This window comes from Podarcis raffonei, chromosome 8, assembly GCF_027172205.1.
Source record: "Podarcis raffonei isolate rPodRaf1 chromosome 8, rPodRaf1.pri, whole genome shotgun sequence".
NCBI lineage: Eukaryota > Metazoa > Chordata > Lepidosauria > Squamata > Lacertidae > Podarcis > Podarcis raffonei.
In genome coordinates this window covers 39,192,909-39,213,884 of record NC_070609.1, presented here as the reverse complement: position 1 = coordinate 39,213,884, position 20,976 = coordinate 39,192,909, and the positions used below count along the sequence as shown (strand labels likewise).

The 20,976-nt window shown below is 50.3% G+C and overlaps 2 protein-coding genes across 4 annotated transcripts; one reads left to right on the top strand and one right to left on the bottom strand.

Annotated features, from left to right (window-relative positions):
* The first annotated feature begins 2,655 nt into the window (after positions 1–2,655).
* CIAO2B (cytosolic iron-sulfur assembly component 2B) lies at positions 2,656–7,488 on the top strand. Its single transcript, XM_053399450.1, has 5 exons — positions 2,656–2,892; positions 4,853–4,930; positions 5,772–5,897; positions 7,095–7,140; positions 7,352–7,488. The coding sequence occupies exons 1-5, from the start codon at positions 2,740–2,742 to the stop codon at positions 7,447–7,449; spliced, it is 501 nt and encodes a 166-aa protein (XP_053255425.1). The 5' UTR covers positions 2,656–2,739; the 3' UTR covers positions 7,450–7,488.
* An 898-nt stretch (positions 7,489–8,386) lies between these two features.
* MATCAP1 (microtubule associated tyrosine carboxypeptidase 1) lies at positions 8,387–20,444 on the bottom strand. 3 transcript variants are annotated; one of them, XM_053399449.1, is made up of 7 exons: positions 20,128–20,444; positions 15,859–16,505; positions 13,325–13,468; positions 12,711–12,843; positions 11,192–11,497; positions 10,615–10,712; positions 8,387–9,977 (listed from the first exon to the last, which is right to left on the bottom strand). In XM_053399449.1, the coding sequence occupies exons 2-7, from the start codon at positions 16,432–16,434 to the stop codon at positions 9,813–9,815; spliced, it is 1,422 nt and encodes a 473-aa protein (XP_053255424.1). In that variant the 5' UTR covers positions 16,435–16,505; positions 20,128–20,444; the 3' UTR covers positions 8,387–9,812. The 3 variants fall into 3 exon arrangements, with proteins under 3 accessions (XP_053255424.1, XP_053255422.1, XP_053255423.1); XM_053399447.1 differs by lacking the exon at positions 20,128–20,444 and adding an exon at positions 19,659–19,920; XM_053399448.1 differs by lacking the exon at positions 20,128–20,444 and adding an exon at positions 18,313–18,409.
* Between the last annotated feature and the right edge of the window lie 532 nt (positions 20,445–20,976).

Below are 20,976 nucleotides of genomic sequence, written 5' to 3'. Positions count from 1 at the left end.
CATTTTAGATCTGGTCCTAACCAATGTTGATGACCTGGTTAGTGGGGTAGAAGTGGAAGGATCATTAGGCACGAGTGATCATGCTCTTCTGAAGTTTACTATACAGCGGAAAGGAGCAGACAAGCATACTAGGACTCAATTTCTTGACTTTAAGAAAGCCGACTTCATAAAACTTAGGGAAGTGCTGGGTGAGATCCCATGGAGAGTAATACTAAAAGGAAAGGGAGTTCATGATGGCCGGGAGTTTGTTAAGAGGGAGATAGTAAAAGCACAACTTCAGGCAATACCAATGAGGCGGAAACATGGAAGGTGCCTAAAGAAGCCAAGGTGGCTATCTAAAGAACTTTTAACTGAGTTAAGATTAAAAAAGGATGTGTACAAAAAATGGAAAAGGGGGGAAACCACCAAAGAGGAATTCAAACAAATAGCCAGCACGTGTAGACACAAAGTCAGAAAAGCTAAAGCACAGAATGAACTCAGGCTTGCTAGAGAGGCTAAAAGCAACAAAAAAGGCTTTTATGGGTATGTTCGTAGCAAAAGGAAGAACAAAGAAACAGTGGGGTCACTCAGAGGAGAAGATGGTGAAATGCAAACAGGGGACACAGAAAGGGCTGAACTCCTCAATGCCTTCTTTGCCTCAGTCTTCTCCGATAAAGAAAACAATGCCCGACCTGAAGAATTTGGAGCAAATGATTCAGCAGAGGAAACACAGCCCAGAATAACTAAGGAGATAGTACAAGAATACTTGGCTAGTTTAGATGTATTCAAGTCTCCAGGGCCAGATGAACTGCATCCAAGAGTATTAAAAGAACTGGCAGATGTGATCTCAGAACCACTGGCAGTCATCTTTGAGAATTCCTGGAGAACAGGCGAAGTCCCGGCAGACTGGAAGAGGGCAAATGTTGTCCCTATTTTCAAAAAGGGGAAAAGAGAGGACCCAAATAATTACCGCCCAGTCAGTCTGACATCAATACCAGGGAAGATTCTGGAGCAGATCATTAAGCAAACAGTCTGTGAGCACCTAGAAAGGAATGCTGTGATCACCAATAGTCAGCATGGATTTCTGAAAAATAAGTCATGTCAGACTAACCTGATCTCGTTTTTTGACAGAATTACAAGCCTGGCAGATGAAGGGAACGCAGTGGATGTAGCCTACCTTGATTTCAGCAAGGCATTTGACAAGGTGCCCCATGATATTCTTGTAAAGAAGCAGGTAAAATGCGGTCTTGACTTTGCTACCACTCAGTGGATTTGTAACTGGCTGACTGACTGAACCCAAAGGGTGCTCATCAATGGTTCCTCTTCATCCTGGAGAAGAGTGACTAGTGGGGTGCCACAGGGTTCTGTCTTGGGCCCGGTCTTATTCAACATCTTTATCAACGACTTGGATGATGGACTCAAGGGCATCCTGATGAAATTTGCAGATGACACCAAACTGGGAGGGGTGGCTAACACCCCAGAGGACAGGATCACACTTCAAAACGACCTTGACAGATTGGAGAACTGGGCCAAAACAAACAAGATGAATTTTAACAGGGAAAAATGTAAAGTATTGCACTTGGGCAAAAAAAATGAGAGGCACAAATACAAGATGGGTGACACCTGGCTTGAGAGCAGTACATGTGAAAAGGATCTAGGAGTCTTGGTTGACCACAAACTTGACATGAGCCAACAGTGTGACGCGGCAGCTAAAAAAGCCAATGCAATTCTGGGCTGCATCAATAGGAGTATAGCATCTAGATCAAGGGAAGTAATAGTGCCACTGTATTCTGCTCTGGTCAGACCTCACCTGGAGTACTGTGTCCAGTTCTGGGCGCCACAGTTCAAGAAGGACACTGACAAACTGGAACGTGTCCAGAGGAGGGCAACCAAAATGGTCAAAGGCCTGGAAACGATGCCTTATGAGGAACTGCTAAGGGAGCTGGGCATGTTTAGCCTGGAGAAAAGGAGGTTAAGGGGTGATATGATAGCCATGTTCAAATATATAAAAGGATGTCCCATAGAGGAGGGAGAAAGGTTGTTTTCTGCTGCTCCAGAGAAGCGGACACGGAGCAATGGATCCCAACTGCAGGAAAGAAGATTCCACCTAAACATTAGGAAGAACTTCCTGACAGTAAGAGCTGTTCGACAGTGGAATTTGCTGCCAAGGAGTGTGGTGGAGTCTCCTTCTTTGGAGGTCTTTAAGCAGAGGCTTGACAACCATATGTCAGGAGTGCTCTGATGGTGTTTCCTGCTTGGCAGGGGGTTGGACTCGATGGCCCTTGTGGTCTCTTCCAACTCTATGATTCTATGATTCTATGATTCCTGGCAGGGAGGCTGAAGACGCAAAATCCTGCACTGAACAGGCAGGTGCGACTGGATGGCCTCCCAGGGACCCTTCAAACCGCGCAAGGAAGGCAGAGGCGGCAGTTGCCCAAGATAAGGGGAGAGAAGTCTGTATATGCTCAGAGGCATCTGTCTGTGCACGAAAACTCAGGCGTTTCCTCCCAGCAACTCGCACTTCTGCAGCGGGGAGAAGGAAAATTAGAAACAAAGCGAACCCGGAAGCTCCCGCTATAGGCAGCGAGATGTGCTCTTCTAGATTCTTAGCTCCACTAAGGCAGCTGACGAAAGTGAGCGCGTTCCCCAAATGCCGGAAGCGCGTCACGCCGGAGCCACCTCCGCTGAGCGTCCTTCCGGTGTGGGGAAGCGCTTGGCAACGGCGCTCGGTCTAGTGGGCTGAGTGCCGCCGCCGCCGCCATGGTGGGCCAAGATCCGTCTGCCTCTCCGGCGGGCGGCGCCCTGGAAAACGCGAACCCGCTCATCTACCGGCGCCAGGGCGAGCGGCCCGTCACGGCGCGCGAGGAGGACGACGAGCTGCCCGACGCCATCGACGACCGGGAGATCTTCGATATCCTCTTCTGAGCCCAGCCGGGGTTCGCCTGCCAAGGGGGAAAGACTCCCTGGGGCGGAGGGGGCGGGCCCGGCGCTTCTCGTGGTTCTTAGAGCTTCTCCAGTGGCTCATGGAAGTGACGCCTCCGGCTTGCAGCGGCGCCTGGGTTGGGGTCGGGAAGGCGGATGCGGAGCCGGGCAAGAGGGGCTGAGCCCTGGGATCCTGGGGTGGGGCTCTGGGGGCAGCAGGCGCGGTGGGTTTGTGTCTGGGGTGGGCAGATCGTGTCACTTTCACACGCCTTCACTCAATAATCAGGTCGCTTGAATAGTCCCATCGATATACAGTAGTCGTTTCTTAACGCACCTCGATGCGTATTTCGAGCCGAGTAAGTTACAAACTGTCAGGAGGAGGCAAGTCCTACCTCATGCACCTATTTAGATTTCTTTGAGGGTGTCAACAAGCATGTACCGGTAGATAGAGATGATCTGGCTGACATGGAGCACTTGGATTTTCAAAAAAGCTTTTGATGAAGCCCCTCGCCAATGACTCCTGCGTATGCTTAGCAGTCGAGGAATGATAGGAGAGGTCCTCTTGCTTAAGCTGCAGGAATGAAATAGTAGGAATAAACGGACAGCTTTCCAAATGGGCAGATGTTGAAAATGGAGCCCTCCAAAGATCAGTGTTGGGACTGTGCTCTTTTAAGTTGTTTATAAATGATTTAGAATTAGGGATTAGCAGCAAGGAGGCAAGGTTTGCTGGTAACATTTTGTAAGATTGTTAAAATGAAAAGAGAGTGTGATCGTTTGGAAAGGAATTGAAAACAAAATTGCCGGTATCATACCATGCAACTTTTCTTTGAACACTCTGTGACATTCTGGTTGCCTCACCTCCAAAAGGATATTGTAGAGGAAACGGTCTGTAAAAAGGTAACCAAAATGATTGAGAATGGACTAGATGGGTCATTTGCCCAATTCAGCAGGCTATTATTATTATTGTTGTTATTATTATTATTATTATTATTAGAATTAATATACGGTGGAACCTTGTGTTACGTACCGCCCACCTTACGGATGCTTTGGGTTACGAGCTCTGCTAACCTGGAAGTAGATGCTCCTGGTTGCAAACCTTACCCTGGATGCGAGTGGAAGTTGCGTGCCAGCAGCGCGGCAGCAGCGGGAGGCGCCATTAGCAAAAGCATACCTCATGTTAAGAACAGTTTTGGGTTACAAACGGACCTCCAAAATGGATTAAGTTCGTAACTGGAGGTACCACTGTACGTCCCTATACCCAGGGTCTCAGGGTGGTTCACAGAGTAAACTTTTTAGGCATAGAGCGGGGCTGTATCAGGTTTGTATTAGAAATAGCACAGATTGATTTCCTCAAGCATCTCTAGTTCCTGCTCTTCAGGGTAGGATTGATAGCTTGCATGATGTGGAAGCCCCACAACAGGTAGATATATGTTGAGTTGTAGGATTGGCAGCTCATTTATTTTTTTTTAAAAGTTGTATTGGAAAGCTGGTGTTCTCTTGCTGGCATTCAGCAGGTAACTCAGGGTTTTCATGCAAAATTTCCTACCAGCGTGTGACCATCTCAGAAGAAAGAGAAAGTGGCATTTAGTAGAGAGGGGAGGATTGCATAAAGCAGAGATGGAGAGTCTGTGGTCCTCCAGATATTGGACTATAGTGCCTATCACACAGGCTGATGGGAGTGGGGAATCCAAGAGCATAAGGAAGGCCATAGAGTCCCCACCCCTGGACTAAAAAGATGTTTTCTGATAGTGTGCAGTTGGCCTCTCTAAAGAGGTATTAGCCAACCTGTTTTCTGCATTGGTTCCTGTTGGGAAGGCTTGAGCAGTTTGTTTTCATTGGGCAACATTTGGGAGGCTCCCATCTTAAATGAAGAATTGCATCCCCACAGGGCCTGTTGCTTTGTGCCTGGCTGTGCTTTGCTAGTGGAGTGTTTTTCCTTGACTTTCTACATCTCATTCGTTCCATCAACGACCCAGAGCATCCCTTAACATTAGAAGAACTAAACGTCGTAGAACAAGTTCGAGTCAAGGTGAGTGTTGTTGGCCTTTCTCTGCCTTTTCCAAGAGAAAAAATGGCCACTTTTTGAGCCAGAGGCCGGCTGAACAGGCTGTAGCCCATGTCACTAAATTCATGAAAACCAGGTACAAACAGATCCTTTAGGAGAGATGCAGCTTCAAGGAAGAACAGGTGTCTTTCCATTTTTGCCTGGCCTGATTCTTAAATTCCCCATTTCACTTCCCCACTGCCCAGGAGGCTTTTTATATAACTGCACCTGTGTGACTTATCCAAGCTGCTACCATCATGCCCTACGGTGATGCCCCCTCCCATCTCACCACCACCTGGTTAGCTCAGTGACCCTTGGCTCAGACTCAGACACTGTATTCTTTTATATAGTGTAAGTGTGGGGTTTTGTGTCAGCGTCAACTGGGTAGGTTCTCTTTCTTTTCACTTATTACATTTCCTTGGTGGTGAGAGGGATGGGGGTGGGGCCAGGGTGTTGGCTGTCTGTAGTTGGCTGCAGTGAGGTTTGTTTGCATTTGTGAGGGGGTGGGATTGTTGGGTCAAGTTAGCCATATTGATTCGTATGCTGTGGATGGGTTCTTGTTGGGCTATGTATGTGATAAAGGGGAGCAATTTGGGGGTGAAGGTGTTCTATTTGTCCCCAGGTTGCTTGGTTTTCTTTGTGAATTCCTGGGCATCATCTTCAGACTGGGAGGAGTCTAATTCTCAAAGTACAAATGCAGAGTTAGTAAGATGCAAAGAGACAAGCCAATTAGCTCTTTTTCCAATTAGAACAGCATTTTATGTGGTTTAAATTATGACTCTCTCTAAAAAAAAAAAGTGATTGTGTCGGGATGGGTCTTTCACAGGTAAATGATGCTGAGAGCACCGTTTCAGTGGAATTCACCCCCACCATTCCTCACTGCAGCATGGCAACATTAATTGGCCTTTCAGTCAAAGTGAAGCTGATCAGATCCCTCCCAGAAAGGTTTAAGGTGAGTGGATATAAATGGCCAAAAGGGCGATGGAGAAATTCTGTTTTCGTTGCATAGGGTGGACATGAGGGGCCTTTGGGGCTGTTGAGGCATTACTCTTGAGTGATCAGCTGGAAGTAGAATTGTACTGGTAGTTCTGCTTTTACAGTGTCTGCATTCCCCATTGCAAACCTGTGGTGCTCACCCCTTGTCTCCTACCAGCCATGAGCAGAAATTAGAATTCTGCAGGGGATAGAAAGTGCGGTGGCAGCTGCAAGTTCCTGTAGCCCTTCAAAGCATTGAAAATCAAGACAAATGTGGGAGACAAAACAATGACCTGGGTCAGCAACCTTCAAGGGGAACTCCAAAGTGCTGCTTTGACTTGACATTCTAGAGTGTTGTGAAAGTGTTGCAGGGGATGGGGTGGGGATGGCAGATATAAATTCAAACAGCCAGCAGTGCCAGAAGTCTTGATCTGCCTAGGAAAGGGCCCCAGACAAACAACTGGCTTGGTCCTTTGGGAGTAGCTCCTGTTTGTGAGACCACTGCTTGGCTCCAAGAGGCAGCAGCTACAGCACCCTGGAAAGCAGCATGAATTTCCTTCTTACTTGCTTCCAGTGACTCCCAGTTTCAGAAGCTCTTGCTCATCTTGGCACTTGACAGGCTAGGTATCAAAGGGATATGTGGGCTTTCCTTCTCCCCTTTGTTTCTATTAAAGCACCTGAGGCTAACAATTGCAGGATCCCACGCAGCCCATGCTGCTTTTTTGAATTTGACATGCTGGAAACCAAGTGCCGTTTTTTCAAAGCAATAAAGAAAGGGGTCCCTGGCTGCCCCCCAGCCCCGCCATTGATCAGATGCCTTCTTTCAGTTGTTTGAGCCACTCCTGCTCCCTAGTGGCTTCTTCATATCCAGTGGTGGTGGGGTATTCAAAAGCTTTTGATCAAGGCAATCTGCCCAGCCAGAGTATTTATCCCACTAGAAGAATTCTTGGGTTGGAATTAGAAACAAAGAAACTGCCAAAGTGACAGCGCATCCTCATCAATGAGACACAGAATGGAAGGGAGGGGACTGGTGATGGTGTGTAACAGAGCAACCAAATTAAATTAAGGTAAAATTGGATTAGTGAGGTATAATTTTATTATTCCTCCAGTTGGTTCAACCTGGGGGAACATTATTTGGTGACACAAATGTTGCTGCTTCTCTTCTTCCTCCCAGGTGGATGTCCACATAACCCCTGGAACACATGCCTCAGAGCATGCAGGTACGTTTGAAATTCACCACAAAATACCCCTCAGAATAGGTCACTTACATTCCCTTCTATATTTGTTTTGAAGCAAAGCTGGAAGGCAAGAGTACAAATACCACTTGGAATTTTTTTGGTGGGGTCCTAGCCCTTGAGCTATACAGCAGAGGAGGGTGGATGGATGGATGGATGTCTTCACTAACTCCTCTTGTGGGGTTCTTTTTCACAGTAAACAAGCAACTGGCTGACAAAGAGAGAGTGGCGGCTGCCTTGGAAAACAACCACCTGTTGGAAGTGGTGAATCAGTGTTTGTCTGGGCGCCCCTGATAATGCATGCTGGGTGGGGTTGGGGTGGGAACAAGCAGGAGATGCTCTTGTACTTGTATGTGAATAAATAATTGTGATTGTTTTGTTTTTAAATAAAGACAATACCCTTTTCCCTACTTAAGCTTGTCTAAAAGTATTGGATTAGAAACACATGTGAATCTGAAAAGTAAATCATGAAAACTGAGGAACATGTTTATATAGTATAAATTGAGGACTGGACATCAAAATACCACTCTTACAACGCTGAATATTTTATAAAGGTCTGAATGTTTCTGGTTTAGAAACATTCCCACGGACAAAACTTACTGTTCTTGGGTGGCTTAGAAAACAAGGTGGAAGAAAATCCTGCAACCAAGTAAAATCCTATTTTATAAATGTGCTTCCATCTTTTAGGAAATGGGAGGGCACTTGGAAGGAGATTTTGTCAGTTATGAAAGAGGACAGGTAGATAGACAGGTGTGTTTTCCAGAGCCTTGGCAAACAGGGCACATGATAGATAGCCAGTATCTGACATTCTGCAACTGCATTGACACATCCTACCACATTTTATGGAGATGGCTATGGCTGCTGTTTAGCCTTCAGACTGAGGCAGTTGCAGAGGTAGCCTGGTGGGTGAAATCTACATGGGTAGGAAGGATTTGATACCAGGGGTCAGGATTGCCCAAGACCCTTTACATTGAAAGGGGTGGGTTGTACCATCCATAGGTTCATGACTGTTGGTTGCTTACTGGAGGGCTAGTAGAAGCTGGTGAAGGGAATGGCATGGGGTGTGGTGGGAGATGCCCCTTCTCATTAGTCAAGGTGGGGGGCAGGCACGTGTGACTTTCTAAAGTATTCAGAGAGCAAAAAGGTTACCCTCCCACTTCAGTGTGAGCAAGGATTTCAGCTTGGCAGTGCATGAAGATTTCTGCCAACCTCCCCAGCTAAGCACAACAAAAGCAGAGGAGAGTCTTTATTGAATGGAGCAAAATCCGTTTTACACCAAGGAGCCCAGCAGTGGAAATGGCTTTGACAAACAGTGTAGAAGCACAGGTAACATCACCCCCCAGTTGAGGTAGCATCGCAGGATGGAAGGGGTTGTTTTAATATGAATTTATATTATCACTTAATGCCAGAAGAGACTGTTAAAGCAACAGCTTCAGACTTGACACCCAAGGTGGCCCCTGTGCACCTTTGCTCCCTCAGATTCTCCCATTTTATTTGCTTGAGAAACACTACCAAGGTCCTTGGCTCCATTTACGAAGGACCTGCCCTTGCTTATCAAACACATCCTTTTCTAAGCTAAAGCTACCTGCCCTCCCACACCTCCCTTCCTTGCCTCCCTCCTGCCTCAGGGTGGCCACCAGTCTCTCTCTGCACCTCCCCCAAAATCCTTGGGCACAAACATGTTTGGTTGTCAAAAACACAGCTGAAGCAACCCCAAAGCACCCGTCACACTGCACATGCCAACTACAGACAACTGCTTACACTGGACAAAAACTTTTGTCAAAGGACTAGACGGAGCTACTTGCGTCTACTCATGGACCAGCAGGTCTTTCAGAGAAAGCAGCTTCCTGCATTCAAGGCTGTGGAGTCCTGCTGCATTCAAAGTAATTCAGGAGATGTCGAGTGCAGCTCATTGCCTGGCTTGTGAGCTCCCATGGCATCTGCCGAGTTGGAAGCAAAAGATGCTGGCCAAGAGAGAAAGCTCTCTGTCTGATGCAACAAAGCAAGTTTTTCTGAAAAGCTGCAAGCTGACTGAGATGGATATGAAACACACCTGAAGACATTTTCTAACTTTGCGTAAATGGGTTCTGTACCTAATTCTTGGCGGCCAAACCCTGGAAGACATGTCCTTGCGGCGGCTGGTGACCTCTGCGCCTGCTCTCTCTCAGTCAAATGGTTGAATTGGTGAACCAAACACGCTGGCTTGTGCAAACACAGGACAGTCAACCTCCCTTAGAATTGCCTTTGTTGTTTTAGCAGGGTCAAAAGTGATGACTGCCAGCCTGCTCCGCAGAAGGGGACATGCCACATTCCATGTATCTTGAGACATTTTGAAATTACTTTAAATGGCTCCAGATTGGAACACTCAGCAGACCACCTCCAAAGGTTTCTCCTTGAATAGCTGGAAGACTGCCTCATCCCAGTCTTCATTCACCTAATATTCAACCAGAGACCCCAATAAATAAAGAATAAATAGTAGGCTGTAAGCCAGTAAACTGTTTTCAGCAGGACCACAATCTGACACAACAACTTCTTTGAAGACCCCCAAAGGGCCTATTCATGATTACAGTACAGCCTGTCTTGGGTGACAGCAGCAAAGGCTGGAGGAGCCATAGCCCTCTCCCTCCCTCCCTCCCTCTTCCCCTTCAAAGGCCGGCTCATTCTGGCAGCAGCTGTTCCAGTTCCTCGTCATTGAGACAGTTGGTTGCGACAATGTGGTTGAGCTGCTGCATGTACCTCTCTAGATCCTGCATGAAGTGAGGGATTCGAACCTTCTCCAGCACCCCGTATTTCTGAAGATTACTCACATCTTCGTAGGAGACCTGAATTTATTTATGTATAAGAAAAAGAGCAACTGAAAATTAGCAACTCATTCAAAGATGAGGTTTCAGTCTTCTTGCTGGAAGCCACCCACCCAGAGTGGCTGGGGCAACCCAGTCAGATAGGTGAGGTACAAAAAACATCATCATCATCATCACTGCAATACCAGAGAGCTTTGTGTAACAGACCAAATTCACCTCACCTGAGAGCCAGTCTGGTGGAGGCTCCTACTGAGGGCCAAACCAGATGCATTGTGAGAGATTCACAATCAGAACTCCCTAGTGCCTCTTGGGTTTAAAACAGCCATTTTGAGACAGGACTGTTACAATGATAAAGGGGGAGCGGGGAGAGAATAGACATTCTATGCCCTTTGGAGGAAGATAAAGATGAATTGGAGGGCCTCACTTGGATGGAAAAATCGGGTTTTCTTATCTGAGGACTGTTAGAGGACTGTGCTGTCCTCCCTCCCTTCTTGGTCTCTTCCTGCTCTATCCACCTGCCTCCAACTGGAGCAAACACCAGAAGCCAAGCCAAAGAAAGCCCTCTTGGCTATGAGATGGAGGAGGTGAAGGTACCTACCCCCCACAATACACACACATGGGGAGTGGGGGAAGACCACAGAGAAGGCAGAGCTGTTACCTTCCCCAGGGCAGCCAGCAGCTGGAAGTTGATGGTTTGTCGATGTCTCAGGATCCGGAGAATTCCATCCAGGTACACTTGATCTTTACTGAAACACCCTGAAAGAGAAAAACCACTGGCACATCCAGCATAAGCAGGACACCTTTCAAAGTGACGTCCAAATACTGGCAAGAAATTCAAATACTGCCAAAATCAGGGAACTTCCTGAGGGCTGGAAGGGTGGAGGTTTGCAGGAAGTCATCTTGTGCTTTTGGAGTTTTCTTTTTTTTTTAGTGTTCTGCAGGGTATCAGAATCTAATTCTGAAGGGCGCCATCAATCAGGAGAGCCCCCAGCACCAGCCCTGCTGCACATCAGTGCCCAAGAACAGAGCTGTCCTTTGCAGGTCACCTATACACCATCCCCCAGCCAGCCATCTTCTTGTGATGGTGGGAGGGTGGGGACTGAGCAAAGGAGTCCTAAATCGGAGAGGAATTTTAGCAAATGATGCTCAAGTGGCCAACCTCCAGACCCCTGAGGGCTGGGAACATTTGCATCTCTCTAATACTGAGCATCCTCATGGCATGCGAAGGCCCTTACCTGGCTCGGAAGTGTCTGTCTGGCCTCTCTTGGCCCGCACACAGTATTCCCAGCGCACCCCAGGGTCCTGCACGTAGCGCTCCAGGTCATGGAAGAGCTCGCAGAAGGACATGTGGCTGGCCCGGTAGACAGTGTAGTAGAGAAGGGCTGCCCTCCACAGGAAGGGCTGCTTGCGGAAGAGGACGCTGTGCAGGCTGGCCAGGCCTTCCTCAGTGGGATTCGCCGGCTTCAGGCCGTAGTGCTGGCGACCTTCTGAGCTGTGCCACGGCTGGTGGGCATTGTTGACCCCGCGGATGTAGTGGGTGCCTAAGGCAGAGGAGAGGCATTTCCCCATCATTACTCCTCCTTCACAACTGGCTTGCCTCAGCTTCCCCCCCACCCCACTTCCCAGTCCTTCACTGGGTCAATGAATCGCAGTGCAAAAGTGGACTCACGTCCTGGGTTTTAGGCTGCATATCCAGGGGTAGGGAACTGTATCTATCAGGTGGTGGGAACACTCCCTGCCCATCACCTGATGCCTTTATGGCATCGGATGACAACTCAAAAAATTAGAAAGCCTTAAAAATTGGAAAAGTTGAAAACCATGAAATGAATCACTTAAAAATGTGTTATGTCAGGCTTCAGGGAATCTGCTTCCTCCCCCGTAGCCATAAATGAGGAGATCAAACAAAATGAATTCTTACCAGTTAGTTTCTTTAATAAACACAGCGAAGGACAAAAGAAAGTGTCAACCCAGAATGGCGTTGCTCCTAATTGAGGCTTACACCCTCTCTGTCCCTATTAATCTACGTCACTCCTATGTCTTGTAATCTGAGCTTGTGCCCTCTGAGCATTCTGTTCTGAGCTCTTTTCGACCTTGGGCTGGGCGGAGGAATGCTGTCCAGAGACTGTGAATCTGTTAACCCTCTGTCTTCCAGTGTTTCTTCTCCTAGCTGTTCCCCATACAGTATTTCCCAGCTTCTGCCTTCTGAACTATGCCCCTCTGCAAACCACCGTTCCAAATCTATCTTCCTGCTCCTGGGAAGATTCCGGAGCAGGAGCAGGTGGAGGTGGTGACTTCCACCATTCCTCCTCAGCACGGTCCCTGATAGTTCATTAAACTAGATAAAGCCTGACTTATTATTAAGCAGCTTCTTTCAGTCTGATGAGGCTGAAATCTGTTCTGATGTAGCAGTGGTAGCATAATGGAACTTGTATTAGACATGAGCCTTCCCTTGATTTTCACAGCCAGACAGCATTTGACAACTAGGCCCCTGCCAGTCAGCACCCAGACCCTCCTGCTCTTCAGAGTTCTAGGTCTCTGCGGCACTGAACAGAATTATTAGCCCTTTCCCCAAACCAGCCAGAGTTCAGGGCTGGGTAGTCCAGCTGGTACATCCTTCCCTTGAAAGAAAAATTGATGTCCCAACTCCTGGCAGACAATTCTCCACTCTCCTCCCCGTGCTCCTTTAATACCCTTCCAGGGCACAGAGGGTTGGGGAATGTCACGGAACTTTGCTCCTTCTTCACGGATCCTGACCTATTTCATGGCGCAACATGCCCTCCAGCCAGTTCTGACGAGCCCCAGAAAGGTTGATGGCTAAAGTTGGGCGGCTGTTTTCCACCATCATCACTGCCTGAGACAGCAGATCCTCGGTCAGCTGCACCACCACCTAGAAGAAGATTGGGGAGCAGGGCCTGTATTTACACTCTGAATTGAGCTGTGAGGGAGTTCCCATCACAGGGCCCAGGATGGAGAACAAGCTTTGAAACCGAAGAGGGAAACCACAGGCCATCCATCCATCCATGCATGTGACAACCAAGACCATCCCAGCATTTATCCCCCAAGATTCTGAGCCTGCTTAGAAACCCAGCACAGCTCTTGGGAGGTAGGTCAGGCAAGGAGCAGCGCAGAGCTCCCATGCAGCTTCCGTTCCTGGCAGGACTCCAGTCAGTCGATGCAGTCTCCAGGGGAGAGTCCAGGGCTAGTCCTAGATGCGGCTTCCTACCCTCACCATCCCAGCTGGATGCAACCCCAAGCAATTACTGCCTGGGGCAGGAAGGATTTTGGGGTTTCCAAGGGCACTGCGCAAAAGGCTGTCAGGGTGCCTCCCTGGGATCATGCAGAAGGTCTTTTGCCAGCATTGGACTCACCTCTCCAGAGCAGCCTTCTTTCTGCATGTACTTCCTGACAATGGACCAGATCTGGCATTTGCTGAGCAACTTCCCTCCGTTGGATGCCTCAAAGTTCTCGTAGGTGCTATATTTCTCCAGCACAGCATCAATGATTCCAATAGCCTGAAACACACACAGCAAGTGAGTTTCAACCCACAACTGTCTGCTTTTTCTATTTAAAATAACAACAACATTTTAAAAATGTTTTTTGGCTACCAGATACAAAGAATGAACTCCCCACTCACACCTGAAGAGAGTACACCTGATATATTCAAGATTAATGCATAATGTTAAAGGAGGTCCAACGCAAGCTAGTTGAAGTTGTCCTTCAGATGCTGGCAACCTCGATTCATTCTACTTTTTAACTTCGTAGGAATTAAAACTAAAGCAAGTTGAATAGGTGTCTGTCCATTAGTTATTCCATTGTTCCTGCGGCTTATTTTAAAAGGCACAATCTGTATGCATGTGTTTTGCCTTTTCCTCCATTATGTATTTCCCTGGATAACCAGAGACAATATTGGATACAGTGGTGCCCCGCAAGACGAATGCATCGCTAAACGAAAAACCCGCAAGACGAAAGGGTTTTCCGATTTTTAGCGGCTTCGCAAGACGAATTTCCCTATGGGCTTGCTTCGCAAGACGAAAGCCCATAGGGAAATCTCCGGGGACAGCGGGGAAGCGCAGCTCGCCTTCTCCTCTGTTCCCGGACCTGTCCTGAAGGCTTGCTATCCGCAGCTTGGAGAGCCCTGCGGGGAAGTCCTGCAGGGCTCCCCAAGCTGCGAATGTCTGCCCCGCGCGAGGGGCGCTCTGCTTAAGAGTGCCCCTCGTGCGGGGCAGCAGGCTGCTATCCGCAGCTTGGAGAGCCCTGCGGGGAACTCCTGCAGGGCTCCCCAAGCTGTGAATGTCTGCCCCCCGCGAGGGGCGCTCTGAAGCAGAGCGCCCCTCGCGCGGGGCAGCAGGCTGCTATCCACAGCTTGGAGAGCCCTGCGGGGAACTCCTGCAGGGCTCCCCAAGCTGCAGATGTCTGCCCCACGCGAGGGGCGCTCTGCTTAAGAGTGCCCCTCGTGCGGGGCAGCAGGCTGCTATCCGCAGCTTGGAGAGCCCTGCGGGGAACTCCTGCAGGGCTCCCCAAGCTGTGAATGTCTGCCCCACGCGAGGGGCGCTCTGCTTAAGAGCGCCCCTCGCGCCGGGCAGCAGGCTGCTATCCTCAGCCTAGGCAGCCCTGGGGAACTCTTCTGAAGGCTGGCGGCGGGAGAAGGGCTTTTCTTCCCACCGCCAGCCTTCAGAAGGCTGTTCTGAAGGCTGGCGGTGGGGAGAAAAGTCCTTCTCCCCCAGCCAGCCTTCAGAAGAGGTCCGGGGACAGACTGTCCCCGGACCTGGTCTGAAGGCGGTCTCCATAGGAATGCATTAATTGATTTTCAATGCATTCCTATGGGAAACCGTGCTTCGCAAGACGAAAAACTCGCAAGAAGAAAAAACTTGCAGAACGAATTAATTTCGTCTTGCGAGGCACCACTGTATTTATGACCTGTAGACCAAATAGACAGACTGAAGAGCATGAAGGACAGGTGGTTGCCATCATGAGATCACCCCTTCCTCTGCCTCAGCTAGGAAGCCCTAAGCAGCCCAGCCATCAACACAGAGAACTGAGGCCATGTTGCTCCACAGCAGGCAGATCTGGCTAACCAGAGGCAGCAAGCCTCTGTGATTCCTCAAAGTCTGGCAACTGAAGGAGCTGATCAAATTTTATTCTAGCCTGGCAAATGTATTTCAGCTCCCCTCCGCAAAAGACGACTGTGGACAACTTCCCTCAGAGGACTGTTGTGAGAATTAACAAGAGGACTCAAAAGTTCTAACACCACCAACAGAATGAAGAAGTAGAAAGATTGCTCAGCCCAAAACAGGGTAGCACCAGCTGTGAGCAGAAGACCCAATTCAAACTGCCACCATTCCCTTAGTCTCAGCCCTCCAGTCTGCAATATGGAGGCAATGATCCTGACCCAGTGTGCAAAGGTACGAGAGTCCAGTCACCCCTGCTGCTTGCCACTGGTCCTAGCCCCTGGGCTGCTGAAAGAAGCATCTGATTTCCAAGTTTCAAACTTCACCCTCTTAGATCCCTGAGTCCTGGCATCCCACAGTAAAACACTGCCTGGATGTTGGGGGAGTGGGGCACGTGCTCATGTGTGCCAGGATCAGAGCAGGCTCTCTTCCTCCAGTGGCATGACTCCGTTTCTTTGGACCCCCTTGCCAAACTAGAATCTAGAAAAGTAGGTGAGCCTCTAGATTCTGCAAAACATTTTGCCCCCCTGCTCCTTACAGGGTTATTGTGAGGATTACTGATGCACACAATATAATGCCAGCTGCGCTCCTGCTACTGAGACCCAAAGCATCTTTCCTCCCTCTGGGAGGCAGAGACTTGCTGGCTTAGTCTCCTCGCAAAGGGTTGTGGAGGGAGGAGCAGCCATTTGGAAGAAAATGGCTAAGGCAGAGGGAGCAGGGGGAACTTTCCTTACCTGTGAAATAAACTGCCCAGAGGCCTCTTTGTATTTCTCCAACACAGCTTCAGGGACAGGCTCTGCGTATTCAAACTGGGGGTTGTAGGCGTAGCAGGCCCCAAAGAACTTCTCCCTCTCTTTGTCAACGTTCACCGGCCGCAGGGCCACCAGCAGGCAGGGACTTTTCCTCTTGGCCCCGATGCACCTGTCCGCCTTGGCTTTGGGGAGGTGAGGCAGGGAGGCGGCACTGCGGATCTGCCCCCGCGCGCGGTCCCTCCGGTTCACTGCGCAGATGCTCTCGCTCCGGCGCATCCAGCTGCAGGGATTCTGGAAGGCAGGGCAGAGGCCCACGGGGGGCGGCACTTGGGGCTCTGGGTTCTGGAGGCACTTGGTCTTGGGGGGCGCCCGCTGGCCCGGGCTGGAGGAGTCTGAATCCAGAGAAAGGGAAGGAGAGAAGAAGGGAGGCACCCGCAGCCCCTCATAGGGACGAGAGGCCTCCTTCTTCCCGCTTCTCCGCTGCTGCAGGCCAGCACCAAAGACATCAGGCTGCTGTTCCCGCCGCCGAAAGGACTGCCGACCCGAGTCCAGCACCATCTTGTTTGGGGGCAGCCCTCTGAGGGGGTGTCATCAGGCCAGCTCAGAGGATTCTTTGCTCGGAGGAAGCCCTGGCAGCAAAGAAAAGGATGCACAGGCTTCAGGCTAAGATTCCCTTCTCCACAAAAAAAGGGGTAGCTAAGTTTGATCAGGGTCCTTAAAACAAAAGGAGAATTTGAAGAGCTCCACAAGGACGTCTGCAAACTGAATGAATGGGCTGTAAATTAGCAAATGCAATTGCAAGTGAAAGCAAGTGCAAAGTGATGAAAGTTGGGGCAAAAAGACTGTTAATTTCACAAGTGCACTCATGGGGTCTGAACTGGTGGTGTCTTATCAGAAATGAGACCTTGGGGTCATAACAGATAGCTCAGTGAACATGTTGACCCAGTGTGCAGCAGCTGTGAAAAACACAAATTTCATGCTAGGGATCATTAGGAATGGAACTGAAAATAAAGCTGCTAATATTGTAGTGCCATTATACAAATCTATGTTGCAACTTCACATGAAAGAATGTGCCCAGTTATGGCTACCTCATTTCAAAAAGAATATTGTAGAATTTGAAAAGGGCATCCAAAATTATAATGGAATGGAGCGACTCCACTATGAGGAAAGTTTGCCACATCTGGGGCTTTTTAGTTTAGAGAGAAGATGGAAAAGAAGTGACATGGTCAAAGTTTCTAGAATGAGGCAAGGCATGGAGAGTAGACAGAGAAAAGCTATTCTTCTCTCACAAGACTAGACCCCTTGGGCTTCCAATGAAGCTGAATGTTGGAAGATTCCGGACGGCCAGAAGAAAGGACTTCTTCAGGCAGAACACGGCTAAATGATGGAACTCACTCCCACAGCAGCGGCCATCAACGTCAATGGTTTTAAAAAAAGGATTGGACAGATTCATTCAGGAGAAGGCTGCCAACAGCTGCCAGCCACAATGGCTCTGCCCTGCCTCCATGGACAGACTCAGTAATGCCTCTGAATACTGCAGAAGGGGAGAGTGCAGATATTGTGCTCAGGCCCTGCTTGTGGGTTTCTTCCCTTTGGGGCATCTGGTTGGCCACTGTAAAGACAGGATGCCAGACTAGAATGTCTACCATGAACCTGAGCCAGCAAGTCTGCTCTCACGTACTTCACAAGCTGCGGGGCGGAAGGCGGCTGCTGCTGCTGCTGACAACAGCAACATCTCTCCTTTTGCCTGTTCTCCTCTCAAGAGGCAGCTCTGGATGGTGACCCAGTAAGCACCCCCACAGGCTTCGCATTATCTGAAAACATGAAGAGGGACCACAGGTCCTTTCTAAAGTCTGATGTGCTAAGCTTGGCTGCCATTACTCAGTGAGGAGGAGCAGGAGGAGACTCTCAGTGTGTGTTCAGTCACCCTTGTAGTGACTACTTTGCATGTTCTATGGCCAGGTTATTGGCACTAAAAATGGGCTCTAAGTTTCCGCCCTGGCTTTGGGCTTCCTCCCCCTAAGCTCTACTCAGAGTAGAACTAACACTGGCTACAACCCTTAGCTGTCAGGATCCATCAATACTTCCCATCTGAAGATGCTTCTAGGGTCCTTCTGAAAGGCAACTGTATGCTCTGCCCCTGAGCCTGCTGCCACCCACCCTGAGCACCTGCCAAACTGATTCAGGCACTCAACATGTTTCGCCATGGTAGAGAGAAAGATGAAGAAGGATTTCTGCATGCAACAGGGAACTGATTTAAGGGATCCCCATCACCAAAATCAAAAATGGATCTCTGCTGCACCCTGGTTCCCAGGAGTACCTGGCTAAAGGGCTGGCTGACAAGGGGTGAAGTCAAAGGGCAGAATGGGCAGGTCTAGTAGCCACTATTCAACAGGACAGCTAAGGATGGAGCCTCCATGTCCATGAGCAATATACCTCAGATCTTAGGGGCTAGCTGCTCCTGAGCTTCCCAAAGGCAGACTTGGCTGGCTGGCTGCTCTTGGAGACAGAATACTGGCTGGGGCAGGCCTTGGCCTGATCCAGTGAGGAGATTCTTATGTCATCATAATGGACAGGAGGCAAGCAGGGAAGTGGGGGGGGGGGCAGGAGGACCAGCACAGCACAGTAAACTCACACCACTTGCACCATCTGTGCAATTCCACAACTGAAGGCAGAGTCTACCGTCAAGCATTACTGAAGGCAGCAGGGAGCAGGGAGGAGATGCCGATTCAGCTCCTTGCCAAGGCCACAAGGAGCCTAGGAATGCATCTTTATGTAGGAAGCATCCCTGGAGCAAAGGAAGGGAAGCTGCCCCATCCAGGCTGAGCCCCATCAGCTCTGCAAATGGCCTGGGGACCACAGGAATTGCAGGGGCTCAACAGGCGCAGGTTTGCCCAGCATGACCCAAAGGTGGCTCCTGCCAAACCTGCTCCCCTTATTTATGGCAGAGCAAATAAGCAAGGTGATGTTTGCTTGTCCTTGCATCTCAGCAGGAATCCAGGGCTCCTCATCTCCAAGTGGGGGAAGCAGATGATTGGAGGGTGCCCCAAAAGGAGAACTTTGGGCTGGGACAGCTGCCGGGGCATCTCCAAGGAGACAGGCAGGTGGTCAGGACTTAGTCTATGATTTGGGGGAGCCCAGACCTTATTCTCTGTGCCAGGTGGGAAAGAGCATGTAAACCAAGGGTCCTTGAGGCTACTGTTAGTGAGGTTTCCATGCCTGAGGGATCCCTGAATCCACCGTCAGCCTCCCGTTCAACCAGACAGGACCACGAGATTTCACGCTCTCCCCCATCACACAATAGATCCTGGAGGTTGGGTTTCCCACACATTCTCCGCAGCTGGATAGCAGCACCTGCAGAAAGACCGCACGCAGAAACAAAAGCCCTGCGAGACCCCGGAGCTGAAGCTGCCTTTGGGGAGATCCTGAAGATCAGGATTTCAGCAAGGCCCCGAGAGTCAGCCGGGGGTCCAGGGGGAGAGAAACCGGGTTCAGACGCCTTGCTCAGCAATAGGCACGTGGGTCGCTAGGTGGATTTGGGCCAGCTGCTCTGTCTGCGCCAGACCCTCCTCGCAGGGCTGTTGTTAGGATCACTGGGGGGTTCGTCCCTCGGAGGCTCCCCGGGACTTCTTTGCAGGGGATCTCTTTGTGGGCCCGCAGCTATCCAAGAAAAGCGAGCCCCCGAACCGCCTTTTGTCCTTGGGAACCCCGCCCCGCCGCCAGAGATCCCGCCCGCCGGGGGTTCCCTTCCTCCACCCCACCGTAGCCGCCCCGGTACCTACCCGGCTGCGCTCCCTCCTCCTCCTCCTCCTCCTCCTCGGCCCGCTTGGTCGGTGCGGCGGAGGAGGCGCGGGAGGGTATGCGGGGCGGGCGGCGACGGGGGTGGGGAGAGACAGACCGACAGACAAGGGCTTCGAGCATGCTCAGTGGCGCTGCGGAGGGAGGCACGCCCGCGCAGCCAGACCCCTCCCCGGGCAGGCGGGCTCCAGCGACCCCCGAAGAAGCGGCAGCGCCAGGGCGGCTCCCGCTCCGGACCAGGCTGAGTCCTTCGGAAGCCGAACCGGGCTGGGGCTGCAGGCGCTGCCCTCTCCCTTCCCCTCGAGGCTGCGGGAAGCCCTTGGAGGGCCGCCCAGGGCAGCGCTTGGGGGGGAGCCTTGGGCGTGTCGCAAGGGGCGGGTAAGCGCGCTCTGCCCCCTCCCCGGGGACCCGAAAGGAGGGCCGCCTCTCCAGTCGCCCCATTGCGCGCACCACCTGATGACATCCGTGCGCCTTTGTCTCCCAGCAGCTGCCGGCCCGTGGGGTGGGGTGGGGGGTCCCGGGTCCCCGTCCCTCTTCCTCCCACTCCAACGCCTCGTTTCGCTTCTCCTTTTCTTTTTGGGAGCGTTTCATGGCTGGGTATTTTTAAAAACATAAATTGTCTTCAGGGGTGATGCGCCAACTTTAAACATTTTAAATGAATAGATAAATAGGCCGTTTAATCCATTGACCCACTGAAACACAGGCGCTGAATCAACTCGGCTTTCGTCAAGCGGGCGCGGAAGGCACAAAGGCTTTCTTCTTCTGTCTGCCTGGGACAGGCCAGGTAATGGTCCAGATCTCTTCTGCATTGCCTCAGTGCGCCTGCGCTCTCTGGTGCCTTCCTTGCCAAGGCTAGAAGGGTCGGCTGGCTGGGATTAGACCCAGGCACTGCTCAGCGGCTCTCAGTTGATCTGCGGGAGGGGGGCGGCGGCATTAAGCTGCAGCAATAAATAGCAACAACAAGCTGCTTTCACTTCTGCCATTGCAGGTCATTCCACCGTTTAATTTTAAACTATCATGGTTTTTGATCAGGTTTTGCCCTAAAGCACAGCCATAAGCGGGGTTTTTTCTGTCTGCCTTGAAGTGCAGTTTCAACAGCAAATCTAAACACAGAACGAACCAATTCCCTCACACTCTTTCAGAATGAGTCCCTGCAAAGGCCTGACCTCAGGTGCAAAGCAGGGGCTGCCCCAGCTGACTGGGAATTTAACATATCACAAATGTTTGGCAGAATGTTCTCTTAAAAACTAGCTTTTACAGCTAATTTTAACAAACTTTTGCCATTTTATTATGTATTTATGT